Consider the following 17655-nt stretch of genomic DNA (forward strand, 5'->3'; position numbering starts at 1 on the left):
GTGGCAATTAGACATTGCATCATGGTGTCCAGTGCCTTCTTAAAAAAAATGAGGAAACTGGACAAGTGGAGGACAAAGGAAGAAGTGTCAGGCCTAAAAACAGTATCTGAAAGTAACATTTTTAAGAAACAGAAAAAAATTCCAACAAAGGCTCAGCAAACCCTGCATTTTATTGAATTATTTTAAGCCTAGTAATTGGCTACATTAATATCCAGTAAACTAACTTAAGGTATATACATTTGCTTATCTTCTTCCACTTTTTAACAACACAAAATTGACCACATGAAAACACACTGTTTTTTGCTGACAGCCTCCTGCAGCCTGTTACACTCTATATGGACATCTTCACCTTTCTGCACTCATTCGTGGCTGAAGAACTGTAAAATATTATTACTTGTATATTTAAATGAACATCTTCTACATTGCCAAAGATTCTTTACTACTAGCTGACGATGGACAATAATGGAGGATCTTTGAGAACCACTCACTACACAGAAAACTGTATTTTTGGCACAATTGACATAAATTACTAAAACTAAAAATAATGATTCCCATCAGTGTTATATGGATCAGCATTACTGCTGAAGATGTTTAAGGCTGAGCTTATTGCAAACATTTCATCCTCTGTTTAATCTGCAGTAATGCCTCATGTTCTATAAACTACGTGTTTGTAGAGGCTGTGCTGTGAGGATCACACATCTCTGGAAAAAAAAAAAAAGCTGGCTGAGCCTGCACCTGTTCAACTCACCTGCTTAAGAACTTCTCCACACTGCACTCCATCTTCTCTACATCACACATGTAGATGTGGTCAGTAAGAGGAAACCCATCTGTTACAATGGTAAATCACAAAAGGTTGTCTATTTGCTAACACTAGCTCTGGTTCTGCACAGAGCGCTTCTCCTAACTGATCTCAGAGCTGTGAAAGCAGAGCTACTGGCAGCGTCTGTAGCAGCTGATCTCCCATCAGTCCCCGTCAGAGACCGGAGGTTTAACCAGAAAAGGCTGCTGGCCTCTCAGCTTTACAAGCTCCAGTCATTATTTTTCAGGAGCTGGGCTCGGCCCCTTAGTTCCAGTGATGCTTAATGCATCAGCACATCAAGACATTTTGGACAATTTCATATTCCCAACTTTGTGGGAGCAGTTTAGGGATGGCCCCTTCCTGTTCCAACATGACTGCGGACCAGTGCATAAAACAAGGACCATAAAGACATGGATGAGTGAGTTTGGTGTGGAAGAACTTGACTGGCCTGCAGAGAGTCCTGACCTCAACCTGATAAATCATCATCCATCCATCCATCCATTCTCTTCCGCTTATCCTGTTCAGGGTCGCTGGAGCCTTTCCCAGTTGTCACAGGGCAAGAGGCGAAGTACACCCTGTACAGGTCACCAGGGCTAACACAGAGAGACAGACATTTGTATTTGTTTGTGGTTATGATTGGTGTGATGGAAAAACATGTGTAAATTGCTTATTATGAATTTCTATCACATTCTAACTTTGAGCATGTCCTTTTTAGATTTCCATATTACTTGTCTGTTCTGACTGTTCAAGAATATTATTAGCTTTGCTGTTGACTGCTTTGGGGGGGCAAGGCCCTAATAATAACATATCAAGTGCTCAGTGTATAATATGAGAACTCTGAACAAAGGTAACAGCTTTGAAAATGAAGTATTGTGGTGAAGCAAAGTCTGAGGAAGCAACACTAATTGAGTTCCACTCACATTCCTCATTATCTACACATGTTGTGTATTTCACTCTTTTTATTGACTGTTTTTTTAAAGATAAAAGTGACGGATAATTTGAGGTGTCGTTTTTCTACCAGGTTTATTCCAGAGTCTGCCACGTGGCTGTTAAGCAGAGGGAGAAAAGAAGAGGCTAAACAGCTCATTGTCAAAGCAGCAGCCATTAACAAACGCCCTGTCTCAGAGTCTCTGCTAACCGAGGAACTGAACCACATTTATCAGGGAAAAGTTTTCAAGCACACTGGCTGACACGAGTATAATAACTGAAAACAAATGTGTTATCTTTGGTACTGTGTCTGATGTTCTTTTAAATATTTTGCAACAGAGTCTGCAAGAGCTTTTTTAGAATTGATCATCCAGTTTTTATCAGGATGACACCCTGTGGATCTGGAAGCTGGATCAACAAAGGTTTTGTCACACAGATTCAGATAAAATTATGAGGATACTCAGAGTAAATTAAAAAAAATTCTGCTCATCAGAAGTTGGGCTACAGAGGCAGCATGCTAGCTGCCACTGTTAGCAAAATTTTATTTTGCTAAACAGTTTTCTACCTTGGATCCAAAATAAAACCAACGCAGGTGTAATAAATTAACCCTTATTATTAATTACATCAAAATGAAATTAAGCATTACTTCTGCCACAGATTGATGTGAATGACACTGTGAACAAAGAAGGAATAAAATCATCTTCAGATCATCACTGCTGACCAAATATTTCTTTATCGTAATACTGTCATGATAAGTTCAACATCTCTATATAGGTTAATTAAAATGGAATTAAAATATATTTGGAATAATTTTATATTGACACTGATCTTTATAAAAACTGTTTTTCTAGTACTTTCTTTCATCGGAGCAAAGCTTGTTCTGTGATACTAAAGAAAATAACATATTTGAACCATCTGAACATTATAATGAAAGAAAATATTATTTCAGTGGATGGCTTATTTTCTTCCATGACAAACTTCTTGCCCTCACACTCTCCCCTCAAAATTTTCATGGTGTTGAGATCATTGTGACGCTTTAAGTCTTTATGTGGCAATTAGACATTGCATCAAGGAAGGTTACATCTCTGCAGGAGTCAGAGTTCAGTAAAGTTCATGAAGAGGGATCACTGCTGACCACAGTGTGACACATGTCACGTATCTTCCCTTCATGCTACATGCTTGCAGTAGGTCAGTGGTTCTCAAATCCAGGCCTCATGGTCCAGTGTCCTGCAGGTTTTAGATGTGTCTCTGTTTCAACACACCTGAGTCAAATATAGAAGTCATTAGCAGGACTCTGGAGAACTTGACTGCATACTGGGGAGGTAATTCAGCCATTTGATTCAGGTGTGTTGGATCAGGGACACATCTAAAACCTGCAGGACACCGGGCCACGAGGCCTGGATTTGAGAACCACTGCAGTAGGTGTCATTGTGCACGATAACACTGCCCTCTCCATCATTATGATGGGTATCTACATCTTTACTGAGTACAGTATGCATAATGTGTTACCATGCCAATTCTTTTGACAACACCGTCTTCTTATTCTTATTCACCTTTGGAAAGCGGCATCATAATATTACTGAATCAATCTCATGACAAACACTAATGCAAATCTGGAACATTTTTTTTTAATAACTTGACTGCAGTATTTAACCTGTGATCCTGCCCAAGGTATGTTTGCCTTACAGGTGTAGGGTCATTGAGCTGTCTGACCTGCTGCTGTGCTGGGGGAAGGTGGTCAAGGGGGACTGGAGGGTCCCATACACCTGCACTACTGCTGCCTGTTCCTTTTCTCTGTTCTGTCATCTGATCTGCTGCTGACACGGCTGTATTTTTAGTGGCTGGTCTTGTTGTCTCAACATGTTTTTATCTCTACTGGTCTTGTGTTAGCTGGGTAAATAGTTCTAATCCTCTGAGTTTGTCCCTGAACAGTTCTTGGGGGCAGCATGATCTCATGAGCTGTGGTTTTAGTGACTGGGGGGGTGATGCATATCCAGGTGCCTTGCTGAAGATGAGCTGCACTTACTTGCACCTCCAATCCCTCTGGCAGCTGTGGATAGGGACTTGGCTCAAATAGGACATCCTGGCATTCTGGGACTGGGCCTGCTCTCACATTACACTCAACAACCTTTGTTTAGCTGTGTTCACACCTAGCCCACAATCCCCACTCTTCTTTACCTTTAAGAAAATTTCAGCTTTTTATACAGTCAGTGGAGAATGATGTACTAGCAGCCTCTGCCACAGCACGAGGTGGCTCTCTAACATGTATTCAATCGCATTGAAGCCAATGATCAGCTCCTCCACCACCTCATCTTCATGAGACCCTAATACTGGCACGAGGACCTCTAACTGGGCAATCTCTTCTGTGGGTAACCTGAATTTGATTTCAACCAATCCCAGCAAATGGGATTGGTTGAAATCTTGAACTGCTTGTGCCCCTGCTCATGTTCTCTGCTTTTCTTTCTGAATTTTTGTTGCCTCTCCCATTCAAAGCTTTGTCTTTGCAATCAAAACATCATCGATGATGGTTGGATCATCCAGGTAGTTTTTGATCTGGTATTTCACATCGTCACTAATCAAACTTGTACCAGTAACTCGTAGGGATTTTTTTCTGTATCAGTTCATCGCTGTACTGGGCTCCCTAGCTGATGTGAGGAGTCTTTCTTTCAGCTCAGTCACCCTGAATAGGAAGTTCTGTGGGGGCTTGTTGCTTCCCTGGGTGATATTCATCAGCCAGAGGTCTGTGGACCTATCCTCCTTGTAGTGTCCCATCCATATGGTTCAAAGCTGCGAGAGGGTGAGATCTATTTCAGTCTCCAGCATATCATGAAGCCTTAGACTTATGGCTCTAACTACAGCTTCAATAATTTCAGCCTCACCTCAGCCTGATTTCTTTTGAGCCCAATTTTGATTTGATGAATTTATGAGTTCATCTTTACTGTATAGCCTGCTTACCTGCAAATACACAGACATAGTACATCATCACGTTTTACACACAGTCTTTAGACTCATACTAGGCATACTTCAGTACAGTGAGTGGCCTTGCCTGTTTACCCCTGCTGGACTCCCTCCTCTTAGGAGATACTCCCTCATTGCAGACTGGATCACACCATGAAATGTGACAATTAAAGAAAATAACAAATTTTAACCATCTGAATATTATAATGACATAAATATTATTGGGGGTGGTTTTCTCACCCTTACATATAATCAGAAATATATTAATATATTTCAACTCAGTAAGATTTCTGCTAAAAAAATCTGCATGGTTAAAACATGTCACAAATACACTGCCTGGCCAAAAAAAAAAACAAAGGTCACACACTAATATTTCGCTGGACCGCCTTTAGCTTTGATTATGGCATGCATTCGCTGTGGCATTGTTTCGATAAGCTTCTGCAGTGTCACAAGATTTATTTCCACCCAGTGTTGCATTAATTTTTCACCAAGGTCTTGCAGTGATGATGGCAGATTCTGACCACTGCGCAAAGCCTTCTCCAACACATCCCAAAGATTCTCAATGGGGTTGAGGTCTGGACTCTGTGGTGGCCAATCCATGTGTGAAAATGATATCTCATGCTCCCAGAACCACTCTTTCACAATTCAAGCCCGATGAATCCTGGCATTGTTATCTTGGAATATGCCCGTGCCATCAGGGAAGAAAAATCCATTGATGGAATAACCTGGTCATTCAGTATATATTTAGGTAGTCAGCTGACGTCATTCTTTGAGCACATAATGTTGCTGAACCTAGACCTGACCAACTGCAGCAACCCCAGATCATAGCACTGCCTCCACAGGCTTGTACAGTAGCACTAGGCATGATGGGTGCATCTCTTCACCCGCCTCTCTTCTTACCCTGATGCGCCCATCACTCTGGAAGACGATGGGTCCCCACTATCCTTCCAGTTTTTAATAATGCGTTGGACAGTTCTTAACCCAATTTTAGTAGCATCTCCTTGGATGTTTACTCTGCTTGATGCATGCCAATGATTTGACCCTTCTCAAACAGACTGACATGTTTTCCATGACCAAGCGATGTGTCTCTTGACATGGTTGTTTAAGAAATGAGAAGCAACTCATTGCACCAGTTGGGGTTAAATATCTTGTTGCCAGCTGAAAGATAATCGCCCATGCAGTAATTATCCAACAGGAGGCTTGTACCTATTTGCTTAGTTAAATCCAGGTGGTGACTTTTTTTTTTTGGCCAGGCAGTGTATGCTATGATTTTAAGGACCCCTGTGTCTTTGTGGTCAGACATTTCACTCTAGATGAGTTAGAAAGCTGGGAGCAACAGTTGAGCAAAAAAAAAAAAGTGCCTCATAACTTGCATAGTTTCCTAATACTAGACCTCCTCCTTTTTTTTGTGCTCCTCTGTGGTTCCAGACAAGAGGAGGAAACGCTGCACTCCTGCTTACTGAGTTCAGAGTGGGTTTGTGTGTTGTGGGGATTTTGTTTTGTCACAAAACAGTGACTGTATGAACTCATTATTCACAGGAATACTTTGTGTGTAAACAAGACTGATAAGAAAAATTGCTGCCCTCCCCTTGTTTGAGCATTTTTTAGTAGTTCCTCTGCCTCTTGTTGTTACTGAGGGAAATAAATGTATGTGTTCTACATATTGCTGGAGGCCCTGTGTCCCCCTGAAATCTTCACCTATGAGCAAAATGTGCAAAATATTGTTGCAAACTTGGTGCATTAACATTTAAAAATAGTTCAGTTAATGAACCAATCTTACACTTTATATATTCAAATTTAACAGACTGCAGCTGTAAAACAGATTTAAAAGTATAAGGTTTTCCTCTGAAATGTTGTGGAGTGCATCAAAGTAGCAGCAATTCTGTGGAGTCTGAGATTTTGTCTGGGAGTCTGTCACAGCCACTCAGGCGGATTGGACTCAAATGCAGGACTCAGTTCTAAAAATTCAGCATGTTTATTCACAAGCACACAGGAGCTGTTTTAGTTCAGGGAAAAGCTCTCAGTCAGTGAAATCTTTGGTTCCAGACCAACAGGTAAGTCCACAGTTCCTTCTCTCACCAAACACAAGCTTCGGCTCTCCGGTTTGCAGAACAGTACATAGAAAACAACAGGGTAAGTGACTTTCACAGAAAAGCCAAAGCAACACAACAAGCAAGGGAGCCAGCTTCACTAACATCACTTCAGCAGTCCACCAATGACTGAAGGCAAACCACCACCTTACGCAGTAGCAGCAGATGAGCTGATCTGGGACAGGTGAGCTAATTACTTCCAGGTGTGCGGAGCCAAAGGGCGGGAATCCAAGAAGAGTCAGGAAATGCTGTATGAAAAGCACAGAGAGTGGCCGCAGTGCACACTTTTCATTGTGTTTAAAGCTTCATTTCAACTAGGATGTCTTGTTTCAGAGAGTGGATGAGCTGAGCAGCTATGCCACTGTAGTAAAGTCCAAGAATAAAAGAGTGCTTTTCACTTTTTTGTGTGCTGTTGCTTCACTTGGATGTGTGACTGTTACTTTACAAAGATTCTTCTTTGTGTTTAAAGCACAATTTCTTATTTCACAACTGGTCTGTAGACCAAGGGAGCATGGTGGAATTGTGGTTAACACTGCTGCCTCACAGCAATAAGGTGCTAGGTTTGATTCCACCTTGGCCAGGGTCTCTCTGTGTGGAGTTTGTATGTTCTCCATGGGTTTCCATGGGTTTTCTCCAGGTACTCTGGTTTCCTCCTACAGTCCAAAGACATGCAGTTACTGGGGTTCGATTAATTGGTGATTCTAAATTGGTAATTGTCATAGGTATGAAAGTAGTGTGAATGGTTGTTCGTCTCTCTGTGTTAGCCCTGTGACAGGCTGGTGACCTGTACAGGGTGTACCCTGCCTCTTGCCCTATGGCAGCTGGGCTAGCAGAAGAGAATGTATGGATGGTCTGTAGACCATTCTCCAGGAGTCTTCTATGAAAACTACATCACAGTGGGATGAGAAAATTCAAAATCTTCAGCTTGCAGACACTTCAACATATTCATAGACATTTTAAGAGAGAGGTAATGGGGTATGGAGTGAAAAGAAAGGTGTTATTCCCTAAAATGTATTTGAGCTAAATGAGTCTGGTTTGGAAACAAACAGATTACAAATAACTCTTTTAATTCAGCACAAAATCTGAGAAATCTGGGTTACTCAAACACATTCATCACTAAATCAGAGCAATGCTTTGTGTCTTTTCTGTCTTTCCTCCTTCTACTGGCGACATTTAACAGTAGAATAAAGTACATTTAAATCAGGACATTCATATTTACGGGGCCCACCGTTTTTATGAATTGAACCCGATGTTGGACGTTTGCGTCATCCCGCACTGACACCTTGTGTTGACAAATGCACATTTCACCTTTCAGCCTCCGTCTACTCTGCAAATGCTGCTTATATAAATGCGTTAAAGTGCAGTGTTTTTAAAAAAAGACTCGTAGAATTTTAATTCAGTGTAACGGCTTGATGTTTAAAAATATATTTGTGGATATTTTTATGAATGGGAGAAAAACTGTAGTTTTAACAATCTGCGTCACGAGCCCCGCCCCCTCACGTCATGTGCTGAAATGTAAGGAAGTAGCTCTGAAATTGTCAACAGGAAAGGCCGACTGTCATGGTAAGGTTCCTGTATTTTCATGAATTACGTGTATTATTTGTGCTTCTGGACTCTATATTTTAGTTACTTTGGGCGTTTAAACCAACCGTGTCGTGCTCGGGGAGCTTTTCTGGGGGTGTCGCGGCCTGTAAAAGGCTCCTTAAACGGAGCGAGGAGTGAGGATGTTAGCGTTAGCCGTTAGCTCGGCTGGGAGCTAGCAGTTAGAGCTCTGAAGAAGGAGAGCTGCTACTCCCTCCGTTCTTCAAACCGAAACTGTGGCGTTTCCCTATCTCTGGTCGAGATCTTAACATGTAGAGAAAAAAATATGAATTTAATCAAGCAGAACTGAAGCTCGGTGCAGGTTTGCCTTACTGGGAATACGACAGAGAGAGGGGGAAGTGTTAGTTTGACGGGGTTTTATCTCAGAAGTGGGAGCATTTCTGGCGTCATTGTTCAGAAGATTATAGGAAAGGAAATAGCGGTGTGTGTGTTTGTGTGTCTGTGTGTTACGTGTGACTGCGTGTAAATAAAGATCAAAAATAGCCTCTATGGTCAAGGGGCCTTTGCTAAGTTTTCCTGCCTCGATGCTCTTCCATTAATGGATTATTTCCACTTATAGTAATACATGGCAGCGCTAATGTGTTTCTTTGTGTGTGTTGCGTAAGCGCAGAGGCATTTCTCACTGCTGTGTTTATGTAACCATGTTCATCTTAAAAGTTCTTTTTTATGACTTAAACTAGTTTGAAAACAACTGCACTCTAAATAAGGATGTTTATAAAATATATTATGTGTAGTTTGTGTGTAGTGAGGGAGAATAAAATGTAAATAAATGGCTATATATTTGGCTATAGTAGGTGCAAACTACAGCTCGACTGGCCCAATACCTGTTTAAATTCTTTATGACTTCTCAGACATGTATTTCACAAACTAGTGCTAAATTTATCTTGAAGACAACACTTGACTCTTTTCCATCATCTGTGCACATCTGCTAGACCCACTGCATAAAGTGGAGACAGTGCTGGTGTCTGAGCTGCTCTGCTGGATACAATATGCACCATTAACAATTTCTAAGTTGCATCATGTAAGGTTTAGTGGTTTATACAGTCCCCTAACAAGTGAAAAATCCCCAATTTGGTCCCAAGAAGAGAGACAGATCCCCTTGGGGGTTGCATCAGGAAGGGCATCCGGTGTTAAATAATCTGCCAAATCAAACATGTTCAGCTGCCTGCAGTGGTGATCCCTTATGGATAAGGCAGCAGCTGAAAGTGGCTCCTTTTTATTTAAGTTCTTTTATACTAGTTCTTTTATAACTGTTGTTGACAGCTAAATGTTTCAGAGACAGAGTTATTGTGGTTTTGATTGTGGAAGCAACTATTTTATGCTAACTATGAAAGAGTCTATAAAATCTCAAAACGGCCAGTCTGAGCCCAGATGTTTTTGTTTCTCGTTTGTTGTTGAGCTGAGTTTTGATGTCGTTGCGTGAGTCGGTCACCTGGATCTTAATGCGTCTCTCATCTTCTCTTTTCTTCTGCAGGCGAAGTCTTGAACAAGACCTCCTGAAATGGCACTTCTCTGACATTTAAAAAAATTTTTTTAACCCCTCTTAACTTTTTATTTATTTTTTTTTATTTTTATTTTTTTTAAAAAGTGCTTTTAAACATTTTAAAGAGGAAGCATTTCCACAATGAAAATCAGTTACAGCTTCCCTGCCCTCCTGGTTTTCTCCATAACAGGTGAGTGAACACACATTCATCGGTGCTTTTGGCTGTTTGTGTATCTCTCTGAGGTGGCTGCTTTAAATGTTTAGCAACCAAGGGTCATGTTTGAACTTTTCATGTCATACAGCATTTACAGTCTCTGTGAGCAGCAGTTATAAAGCACGTCTGTTTTTGCTTATTTCCTCTGCAGCATGGAGCTGTTATGGACCTGCCCTCTGCGCACGTAAGGAGACAAATCTGTGCACATTTCGCCATGTTGTGTTTCCCATTTCATGAGATTAAATTTGCATAAAGTCTTCAAACCCACTGATGGTGAACCACACCATCGTTCCTGGTTTAGTGATGTTCACATTTAAACAAGTTTTGACATTTCCTTTACTCCGCACAGGTTTAACATCAAACAGCAGCACTTCATTTATTTAAATATGGAAATTACTTTTACTAACTCTGCGTCCTTGTCTTTGTCACAGCCCACTGTGGCCGTTCCCTTCAGGTGCTGGACGAAAAAATTGGAGTGATCAGGAGTTCTGCTTACCACAGCTGGTCCTACCGCTTCGGCACAATCTATGATTGCTGGACCATCACGGGCCCGGAAGACGAGCCGATCATTCTCAGGTACAGATGCTGAAGGGAGGCGAAAGGCTGTGTAAACAAGATAGCACTTTCACAACTCAAAGATGGTATTTACTCCCAGTCATTTACTGCAAATCAGGTGACCTGGGATAATTATTAACAGAGTACATAGACAAGCTGTGCAATGTATTGATTGTTTTTGCTATATTAAAAGTGTGTAAGTACTTGTTATTGCTTGATTATGTTCTGTGTTAGGATATGATGTAATGAATAACTCAGAGGGGGAAACAAAGATTAAAAAAAAAACTAAAATCTTCTATTGGTTTTTGAGCTACCTTGTCTTTGATTGAGAGACTGTAGGTTCTCTTCACTGATGCAAACTTTCTCTTATTGCAAATCTTTTTGCAGCTTCTCTCAGTTTTCTGTCCGCTGTAAAAAAGAATGGGTGTCTATAAATTCATCAGCTGGAGGCGAGCCGATTGTCCTGTGTGGCTCCAAGCTGCCGCAGCCGGTCGAACTTCCAGGGGGAAATATTACAGTGATGCACCATTTCCTCCCTCATCTGTACCCTGTGTCATCATTTCTGTTGAACTACGCAAGAGGTATGAGTTCCTGCTAAGGCAGCAGCTATCACTTATTTTAGTAATCGAGTATCCTGTTAAATAGTCCATCGATTAATCAAGTAATCGGATAAAATATGCTTTTGTCTTATTAATTAGCAATAGTAAATATTCAGTAGAGAAGAAACACAAGTCTTTTAAAATGGGCTGCTTATTGGTTTCTATTTTAGAAATGAGTGTTTTTAATTAACTTACATCTGTCAAAAAGTAAAGCCCTTTCATCATATTTATGTGCCATATTAAAATCCTACTTTCATACAATCATAAAAAGTTCTCTTAAATGCAAAAATAAATAACCACAAATACAATCTCCTTATATTTTAAAATATTAAGACAATTAAAATAATTGATTTATATTAATATAAATATAAATCAATAATTTTATTTGATTTATATTAATATAAGTCTGCAAAATATTGTTACTAAAGTCTTGATATATGGTCTCGTACACCCCATGCCCCCCCCCCTTTTTGTATCACTGTGACAGGAAGTGGGAGGGCTGCCTGATTTAAATATTGTGTCAGATAAAGTTAACAGTTCATCTGCGTATTTTAACTTCTGTAGCTTTTCTGTAGATTTTTCACAGCTACAAAGTTCACTTTTCTTCATGTTGGAGCTTGTTGAACAGGTGGTTTGATGAAGGACTCCCTCCAGCTTTTTCCCATTAAAAGTTTTACTGGTGATCACAGGAACAAGTGCGGCTTTTTTTTTTTTTTTCTCTTTTGACTCCACCTGAGCTCAGTCTCCGTAACGGCTCGCCTCTTTGCTCTTTGCCATTTGTGTGTAGACAGACTCCATGTTAAACTACAATGGCTTTGTCACTGCTGGTGTGTTATCAGTCTTTGTGGAAAAACAAACTGGGGGCCACACGGACTTAAAGTTGTCATACTTCTTATTCACACGTGTGCTCCCATCTATTTTTATTGTGATGTGGTTGATACACTTAACATGGTGAGCTCTACAGAGTCCTGCATTAAATGAAGAATCAAATCACAAATGAGCATTGAGGATTTTTGGAACTGAGTTATTTGATGAATTGTTGCAGCCCTAGTTCCAGCTCTTCTTTTCCAAAGATTATAAAAACATATCCCTTATTGTCTTTCCTTTGTACAGATCCAAATGAAGGCGACTGCCCAGAGACATCATTTGAATGCCACGGGGGTCGCTGCCTTCCGCTCTCCTGGCGCTGTAATGGGCAGGTGGAGTGTCTCGGTGAAGGTATTGACGGTATCGGCAGCGATGAGGTGAACTGTGACGCCGAGGTGAACAAGCCAGAGGATCAAACTGAGATGTATCCAGAGAGGAACCATTACTGGGACATATCCCCTGAGGGGGACTTGGAAGATTATCTCTCGCCAGAAGAGATCGATCCGGTTCAGGTGGATCGAGAACAGCCTCAGACACACAGGGAACGTGCTGTGACACCCACTCCTATTGAAGGGCCTTGTGGAGGGCTCCTTCAGACGTTTTATGGGACCTTCTCCCCTCCAGATTCTCAGGGTCGTAATCAGTACTGTGTTTGGACTCTGGACCCTCAGGACTCCAGGCCGCTGAGACTGGACCTGCAGCAGCTGGCGCTGGGGTCTAGGGACCGACTCACTGTCTACAATGGAGAGGAAGGCAAAGGAGACATTATTAAAATTGTGAGTTTACTCATCCTAACATTCATTTTTCTCTCTCCTTTCATTTTAAACTTGTTATTTAAAAACCTTCTGCATTTTGACAGATCACCTGCTCCTCCAATTCCAAATCAGTCCAAGTTGAATCCAACACCGGCGTGATGTCGTTGGCATATAACAAAGTTTCAAGCTTGGAGGCAATCGGCTTTAACGCCACATTTCACGTCAGGAGCTACTGCCCTCCGTGGGAAGGTCGGTGCGGGGGAGCGTCGGGAGGCTGCTTCACCCAGGAGCAACGCTGCGATGGGAAATGGGACTGTCCTGAGACCGGGAAGGATGAGGAGGGCTGCAGGGGCTGCAGTCAAAACCAGTTTGCCTGTGGAATGGCAGGACAGAGAGCGGTGGCGTCCACCCACTATGCTAGCAGACCAGTTTGTTACCCAGTGACCGAGAGGTGCAACTACCAGCTGTACTGTGCTGACGGCAGCGACGAGAGGGACTGCACCGTGTGCCAGCCGGGTACCTTTCACTGTGACAGCGACAGGTCAGTGTGCGCCCATGGCGCAGAGTTTCAGGCAGAATATAAAAGGAGTGAGGCGTGGGGTGGGGGTGGGGGGTTGGTATTAAAGGTCATTCTCACCTTATCAGGCTCATTTTCCTTGACATGGAAACAGGCACTGCTGTTTTTATTTTCCCTTGTTATATAACTATTCAGGTTAATAGAGTTTCAGGCTTGGGCGTGTCTTACTGTAACACAAGTATGTGTTAGAGGGCGTGTGCATGCGACATGTGACCGTCTTAGAGTCTAAATGGACGTTTCTGTGATGGTGGTTTTTGTGGTTGTGCTTCTTTACAGTAAAAATATCACTCATCGTGCAACAATGTGTGATGATTCTGTAGTTGTTTTTTTTTTTTTTTTATCATTTTTAAGATTTAAGTTTAAGTTAGAGATTCTTTTTCCCTCCAGAACTTTAAATGTAGCTGTTCATGCTAAATGTAAAGCATTATAATGATGCTAATGGTATTCATTATGCTGTTTTTCAATAGTATGTTATCCAGTCACCTTTTGCATCTTTTATTATCACATCAAAGGCCACGGTGCCCCAACTATCCTCCACTGTGCTCGCTCTTCAACAAAAGCAGAAAATGTGTATTGAATTAAGAGCTTTGAGCTTCAGTGTGGTGATCCTTTTAACTCGGCCTGTTTCTGTTCTCACTGTTTACAGCCTCGTGGTTTTTATTCTGGGTCTTAATGCAGGCGGCTTTGGATACATTCTTCTGTGTAACGGAGCCTGTCGCTCATTTTGTTCCAGCTTGTCCTAATCACAAACGGCCCTTTGTTCCCTCTGCAGGTGTGTGTTTGAGAGCTGGCGCTGTGACGGCCAGGTGGACTGTAAAGACGGCACAGACGAGCTCAACTGCACAGTCATCCTGCCCCGCAAGGTCATCACCGCGGCAACGGTGGGCAGCCTGGTCTGTGGACTTCTGCTGGTCATCGCCATGGGCTGCACCTGTAAACTGTACTCGCTGAGGACGAGGGAGTACAGGTAAGTGCTGCTGTGCTTCTGTTATGCTTTCACTGCTTGCAGCTGAAGAGCTTCTGCTGCACTGCTCTGGGTTATTTTTGCTCCTTTGTTGAAGCATAATGAGGCTTTCTTGTCACTTCAAAAGAAGAAAGACTGAGTCATATATTGTGCTGATAATCTGAGCTGATGAGTCAGGAGATGCAGACATTGTTTTACTAACTTCTGGCTTTAATTGCTGCCAGAACTGCCAGACAGTAACTCTCAGATGGATAGCACAGCCTCCTACAGCTCTGACAGTACTCTCCACCCTCTGATCTTTGACTAAATTTGAAAAAAATGCTAGGTTGTTGTTGTTAAGTAAATGTTTCAGTTATGTACAGGAACCAATGACCTGCGGGGTTTTAAAAGTTACCTACCTGCTTTTTTTTTTTTTTTTAACCATAAAAAGTATAATCGTTAAATGTATTTCTCTTATATTATGTATATTTGTGTGTGTATATATGTATTTGTACTGTATGTGGATAACCAAAAAACAAAATGTTCTTTGTAAGTAGTGAATGCATCTAAGAGCATCTGTATTCTCTGGCAGCATGTTTGCTCCAATCAGCCGCCATGAGGCGGAGCTCATCCAGCAACAGGCTCCTCCTTCCTATGGTCAGTTGATCGCACAGGGCATCATCCCACCAGTGGAGGACTTCCCCACGGAAAACCCCAATGAGGTGAGAGAGTAGAGCACCACAGGGATTTTTAACTGCCTGCATGGATGTATGATTATGAATTTGTCAGGATTTCATCAGTCACAGATCCTGTCGTCTTTTTTTTTTTTTTTTAAACTGATGTTACTACAAACCTGCCCTGCATTTCTAATCAGTTATTGACACTAACACTACATTGTGCTGCTTCTGAGCACTTAAAAAGCATTTTTGCATCTTGAAGTGTTCAAACCCCCAAAAGGAACTAATTTACTTTAAAGCACAGTAACGTGTACGACTCTGCAAATCAACACCTGCTGAAGGTTTTCTGAATTAAGGATGTTAATAAATGTAATTAAACACTCTGAAGTCTGAAAAATAGAAGTATGACAACCCTCTGGTCCCGTTAAAGAAAAGCAGAGAGCTGTTACTCTACATTAATTCACACACTATTAGTCTGTAGTAGTGCTATCTGTCTTAAAGCTCCTCTTTAGCAGCCTTATTGATCCCCAGTTGGATGTGGGCTGAAGTCGGAGGAGTATTAAGATGAGGCTAATGTGCTGTTGCCGTGCAAGTTTACTTCATTATTCCTCGGTGAGACAGCTGAGGAGGCGGAGGGATAAAGCATGTAAAACAAAACTCCCTCTGCCTGATGGGATTAGCTGAAGCCGCCTACACATTGCTGAAACTTTCATTAGTGTCATGTGAATGCAAAACTTCGCAGCCTGGATGATTTTATTATTTATTTATTTTTTTTAAATATCATTTTAAGAAGCTGAACAGGAACTGTCGAGGGAATTTGAAATAATCTGTGTTTTTCATTTTCCTTCTTGTCAGACCTCATCTCTTTCTCTGAGAGGAATTCTCCAGCTCCTGCGCCAGGATGCCGCCAGCTCCCCACACCGCAGGCGTAGGCCCCGATTTATCCGCCGGGCTGTTCGCCGCATGAGAAGGTGGGGTCTGATCCCCAGGCCCGCCTCCAGGCCCACTCAGTCATCAAACTCCAGCCAGCAGCAGCAACAGTCAGACGCCGCTCCGTCAGGGCAAGAGCCAGCTCGCTCCACGCCCACGAGCTCCTCGTCGGCCGTGGAGGCGGTCAACCAGCCGGTGGCCCAGAAACTTGGCTTGTTGGCCCAGCCGGTGCAGGAGCAACCTCTGGAAGCACCGCCTCCTTTACTGCCGCTGCCTCCACCTCCACCTGTCTCCTCCCCACCTCCCCCTCCGTACGCTCCCCCAGCTCCGCCCGCCGTCACTCCCCACACTCCTCCTGTTGCTGTCCCCCCAAGCAGCCCATCTCTGGCTTCCATCTTCCACACGATAGGCCTGAGCATCTCCCGCTTCAGGGTCTCGCCCTCGTCTTCTTCTTCCACCAACTCCATGCCCCTCTCTGCCTCACCTTCCTTCTCCTCCTCCTCCTGCTCGGATGACGAGGTGCTGCTTATCCCCCTCACTGAGGACAACACTTCAGAAGACGATGTGCCCATGCTCACCTGAACGCCTACGTCACCCCTCCCTCCCCTCCCTCTTTGTCTCTCACTATAATAACTGAAACCCAGTCTTTCCACATTTGTCTGAACTTAAGCACAGGAGTGGCCCGCGGTGAGACTCTTCCTCTCTGTGCCGGTCTGGTGCCTTTTTTTTTTTAAAATTGCTTTGAGTTGCTGACATATGAAATTGAGTATTTTTAAAATAGACTTCCTTAAGAAAGTGCAGACTAAAGGCACAGCTGATGAAGAATTGTAGATGAATATTAGGTGTGAGCACTCGATGAACGCTGGGCTGCACGTAGAAGGTGAATTTTTGCACAGAAGAATCTTCCTTATCCAGATACTGAGGCAGGCTACTGTCAGGTTGAATGATTAGAGCTCTTATCATGGAAATTGTGTTTGTGTGACTGCGACTGTGTGAATGCAACTGCATTTTAGTCTTGTGTAAACAGCGGAGTGTGATTGCACATGAGGAGTATTTTCAGCGTACTTCACTTGCACCCAGTCTCATGATATATCACAAAAAAATCCCCCTGTTTAAGTGCCTTTAAGGAGTTTCCTGTAGATGTCTCGAGGATGTTGAGAGGATTCCTGAACACACACACACACACACACACACACACACACACACACACACACACACACACACACACACACACACACACACACAGAGGCTCCCTTTTTCCTCACATCATCATGGTGACTTCTCTCCAATATTTAAAAAAAAAAAAAAAAAAAAAACATGCATGTGTACTCTGCAAGCTGGCAATAACCTTTTGGATACCCTTGTTCTAGTGCACATTGATTTCAATATAACTGTGTGTTAACACCTCCCCCCCCCAGTGAATGAATGTAACCTTAAAAAAAAGCAAACGTATCAAAAGACAATCTCTTTGGTGCCTGATTTTATGATGTGTGTAAAGTGTGCACAGGAAGATGAGGCGCCCTAGTGATAACAGGGGAGCCCCCATATTCAGAAAAGAACCTCAACTCCTGTCGAGACTCAACAGCATTCGTTCATTCACATTTTGACTCAACAGACTTGTGGTGTGCCATTTGTATTATTATTATTGTTATTATTATTATTATGAGTTTTGTGGTGTT

At 42.3% G+C, this 17655-nt stretch overlaps 1 protein-coding gene across 1 annotated transcript; it reads left to right on the forward strand.

Annotated features, from left to right (window-relative positions):
- The first annotated feature begins 8297 nt into the window (after positions 1–8297).
- On the forward strand, positions 8298–17215 carry lrp10 (low density lipoprotein receptor-related protein 10). Its single transcript, XM_030753268.1, has 10 exons — positions 8298–8337; positions 9851–10049; positions 10225–10257; positions 10505–10649; positions 11016–11209; positions 12341–12870; positions 12954–13390; positions 14199–14393; positions 14962–15091; positions 15902–17215. The coding sequence occupies exons 2-10, from the start codon at positions 10001–10003 to the stop codon at positions 16556–16558; spliced, it is 2370 nt and encodes a 789-aa protein (XP_030609128.1). The 5' UTR covers positions 8298–8337; positions 9851–10000; the 3' UTR covers positions 16559–17215.
- Positions 17216–17655: the final 440 nt, after the last annotated feature.

The sequence above is a fragment of the Archocentrus centrarchus genome, chromosome 18 (genome assembly GCF_007364275.1).
Source record: "Archocentrus centrarchus isolate MPI-CPG fArcCen1 chromosome 18, fArcCen1, whole genome shotgun sequence".
NCBI lineage: Eukaryota > Metazoa > Chordata > Actinopteri > Cichliformes > Cichlidae > Archocentrus > Archocentrus centrarchus.

What these genes read in the sequence shown, in the direction of transcription:
- lrp10 (XM_030753268.1), top strand. Translation starts at nt 10,001, where the DNA reads ATGAAAATCAGTTACAGCTTCCCTGCCCTCCTGGTTTTCTCCATAACA. An exon ending in CCTGGTTTTCTCCATAACAG is followed by an intron (nt 10,050 to 10,224) that starts GTGAGTGAACAC and finishes TTTCCTCTGCAG; the next exon opens with CATGGAGCTGTTATGGACCT. An exon ending in TGGACCTGCCCTCTGCGCAC is followed by an intron (nt 10,258 to 10,504) that starts GTAAGGAGACAA and finishes TCTTTGTCACAG; the next exon opens with CCCACTGTGGCCGTTCCCTT.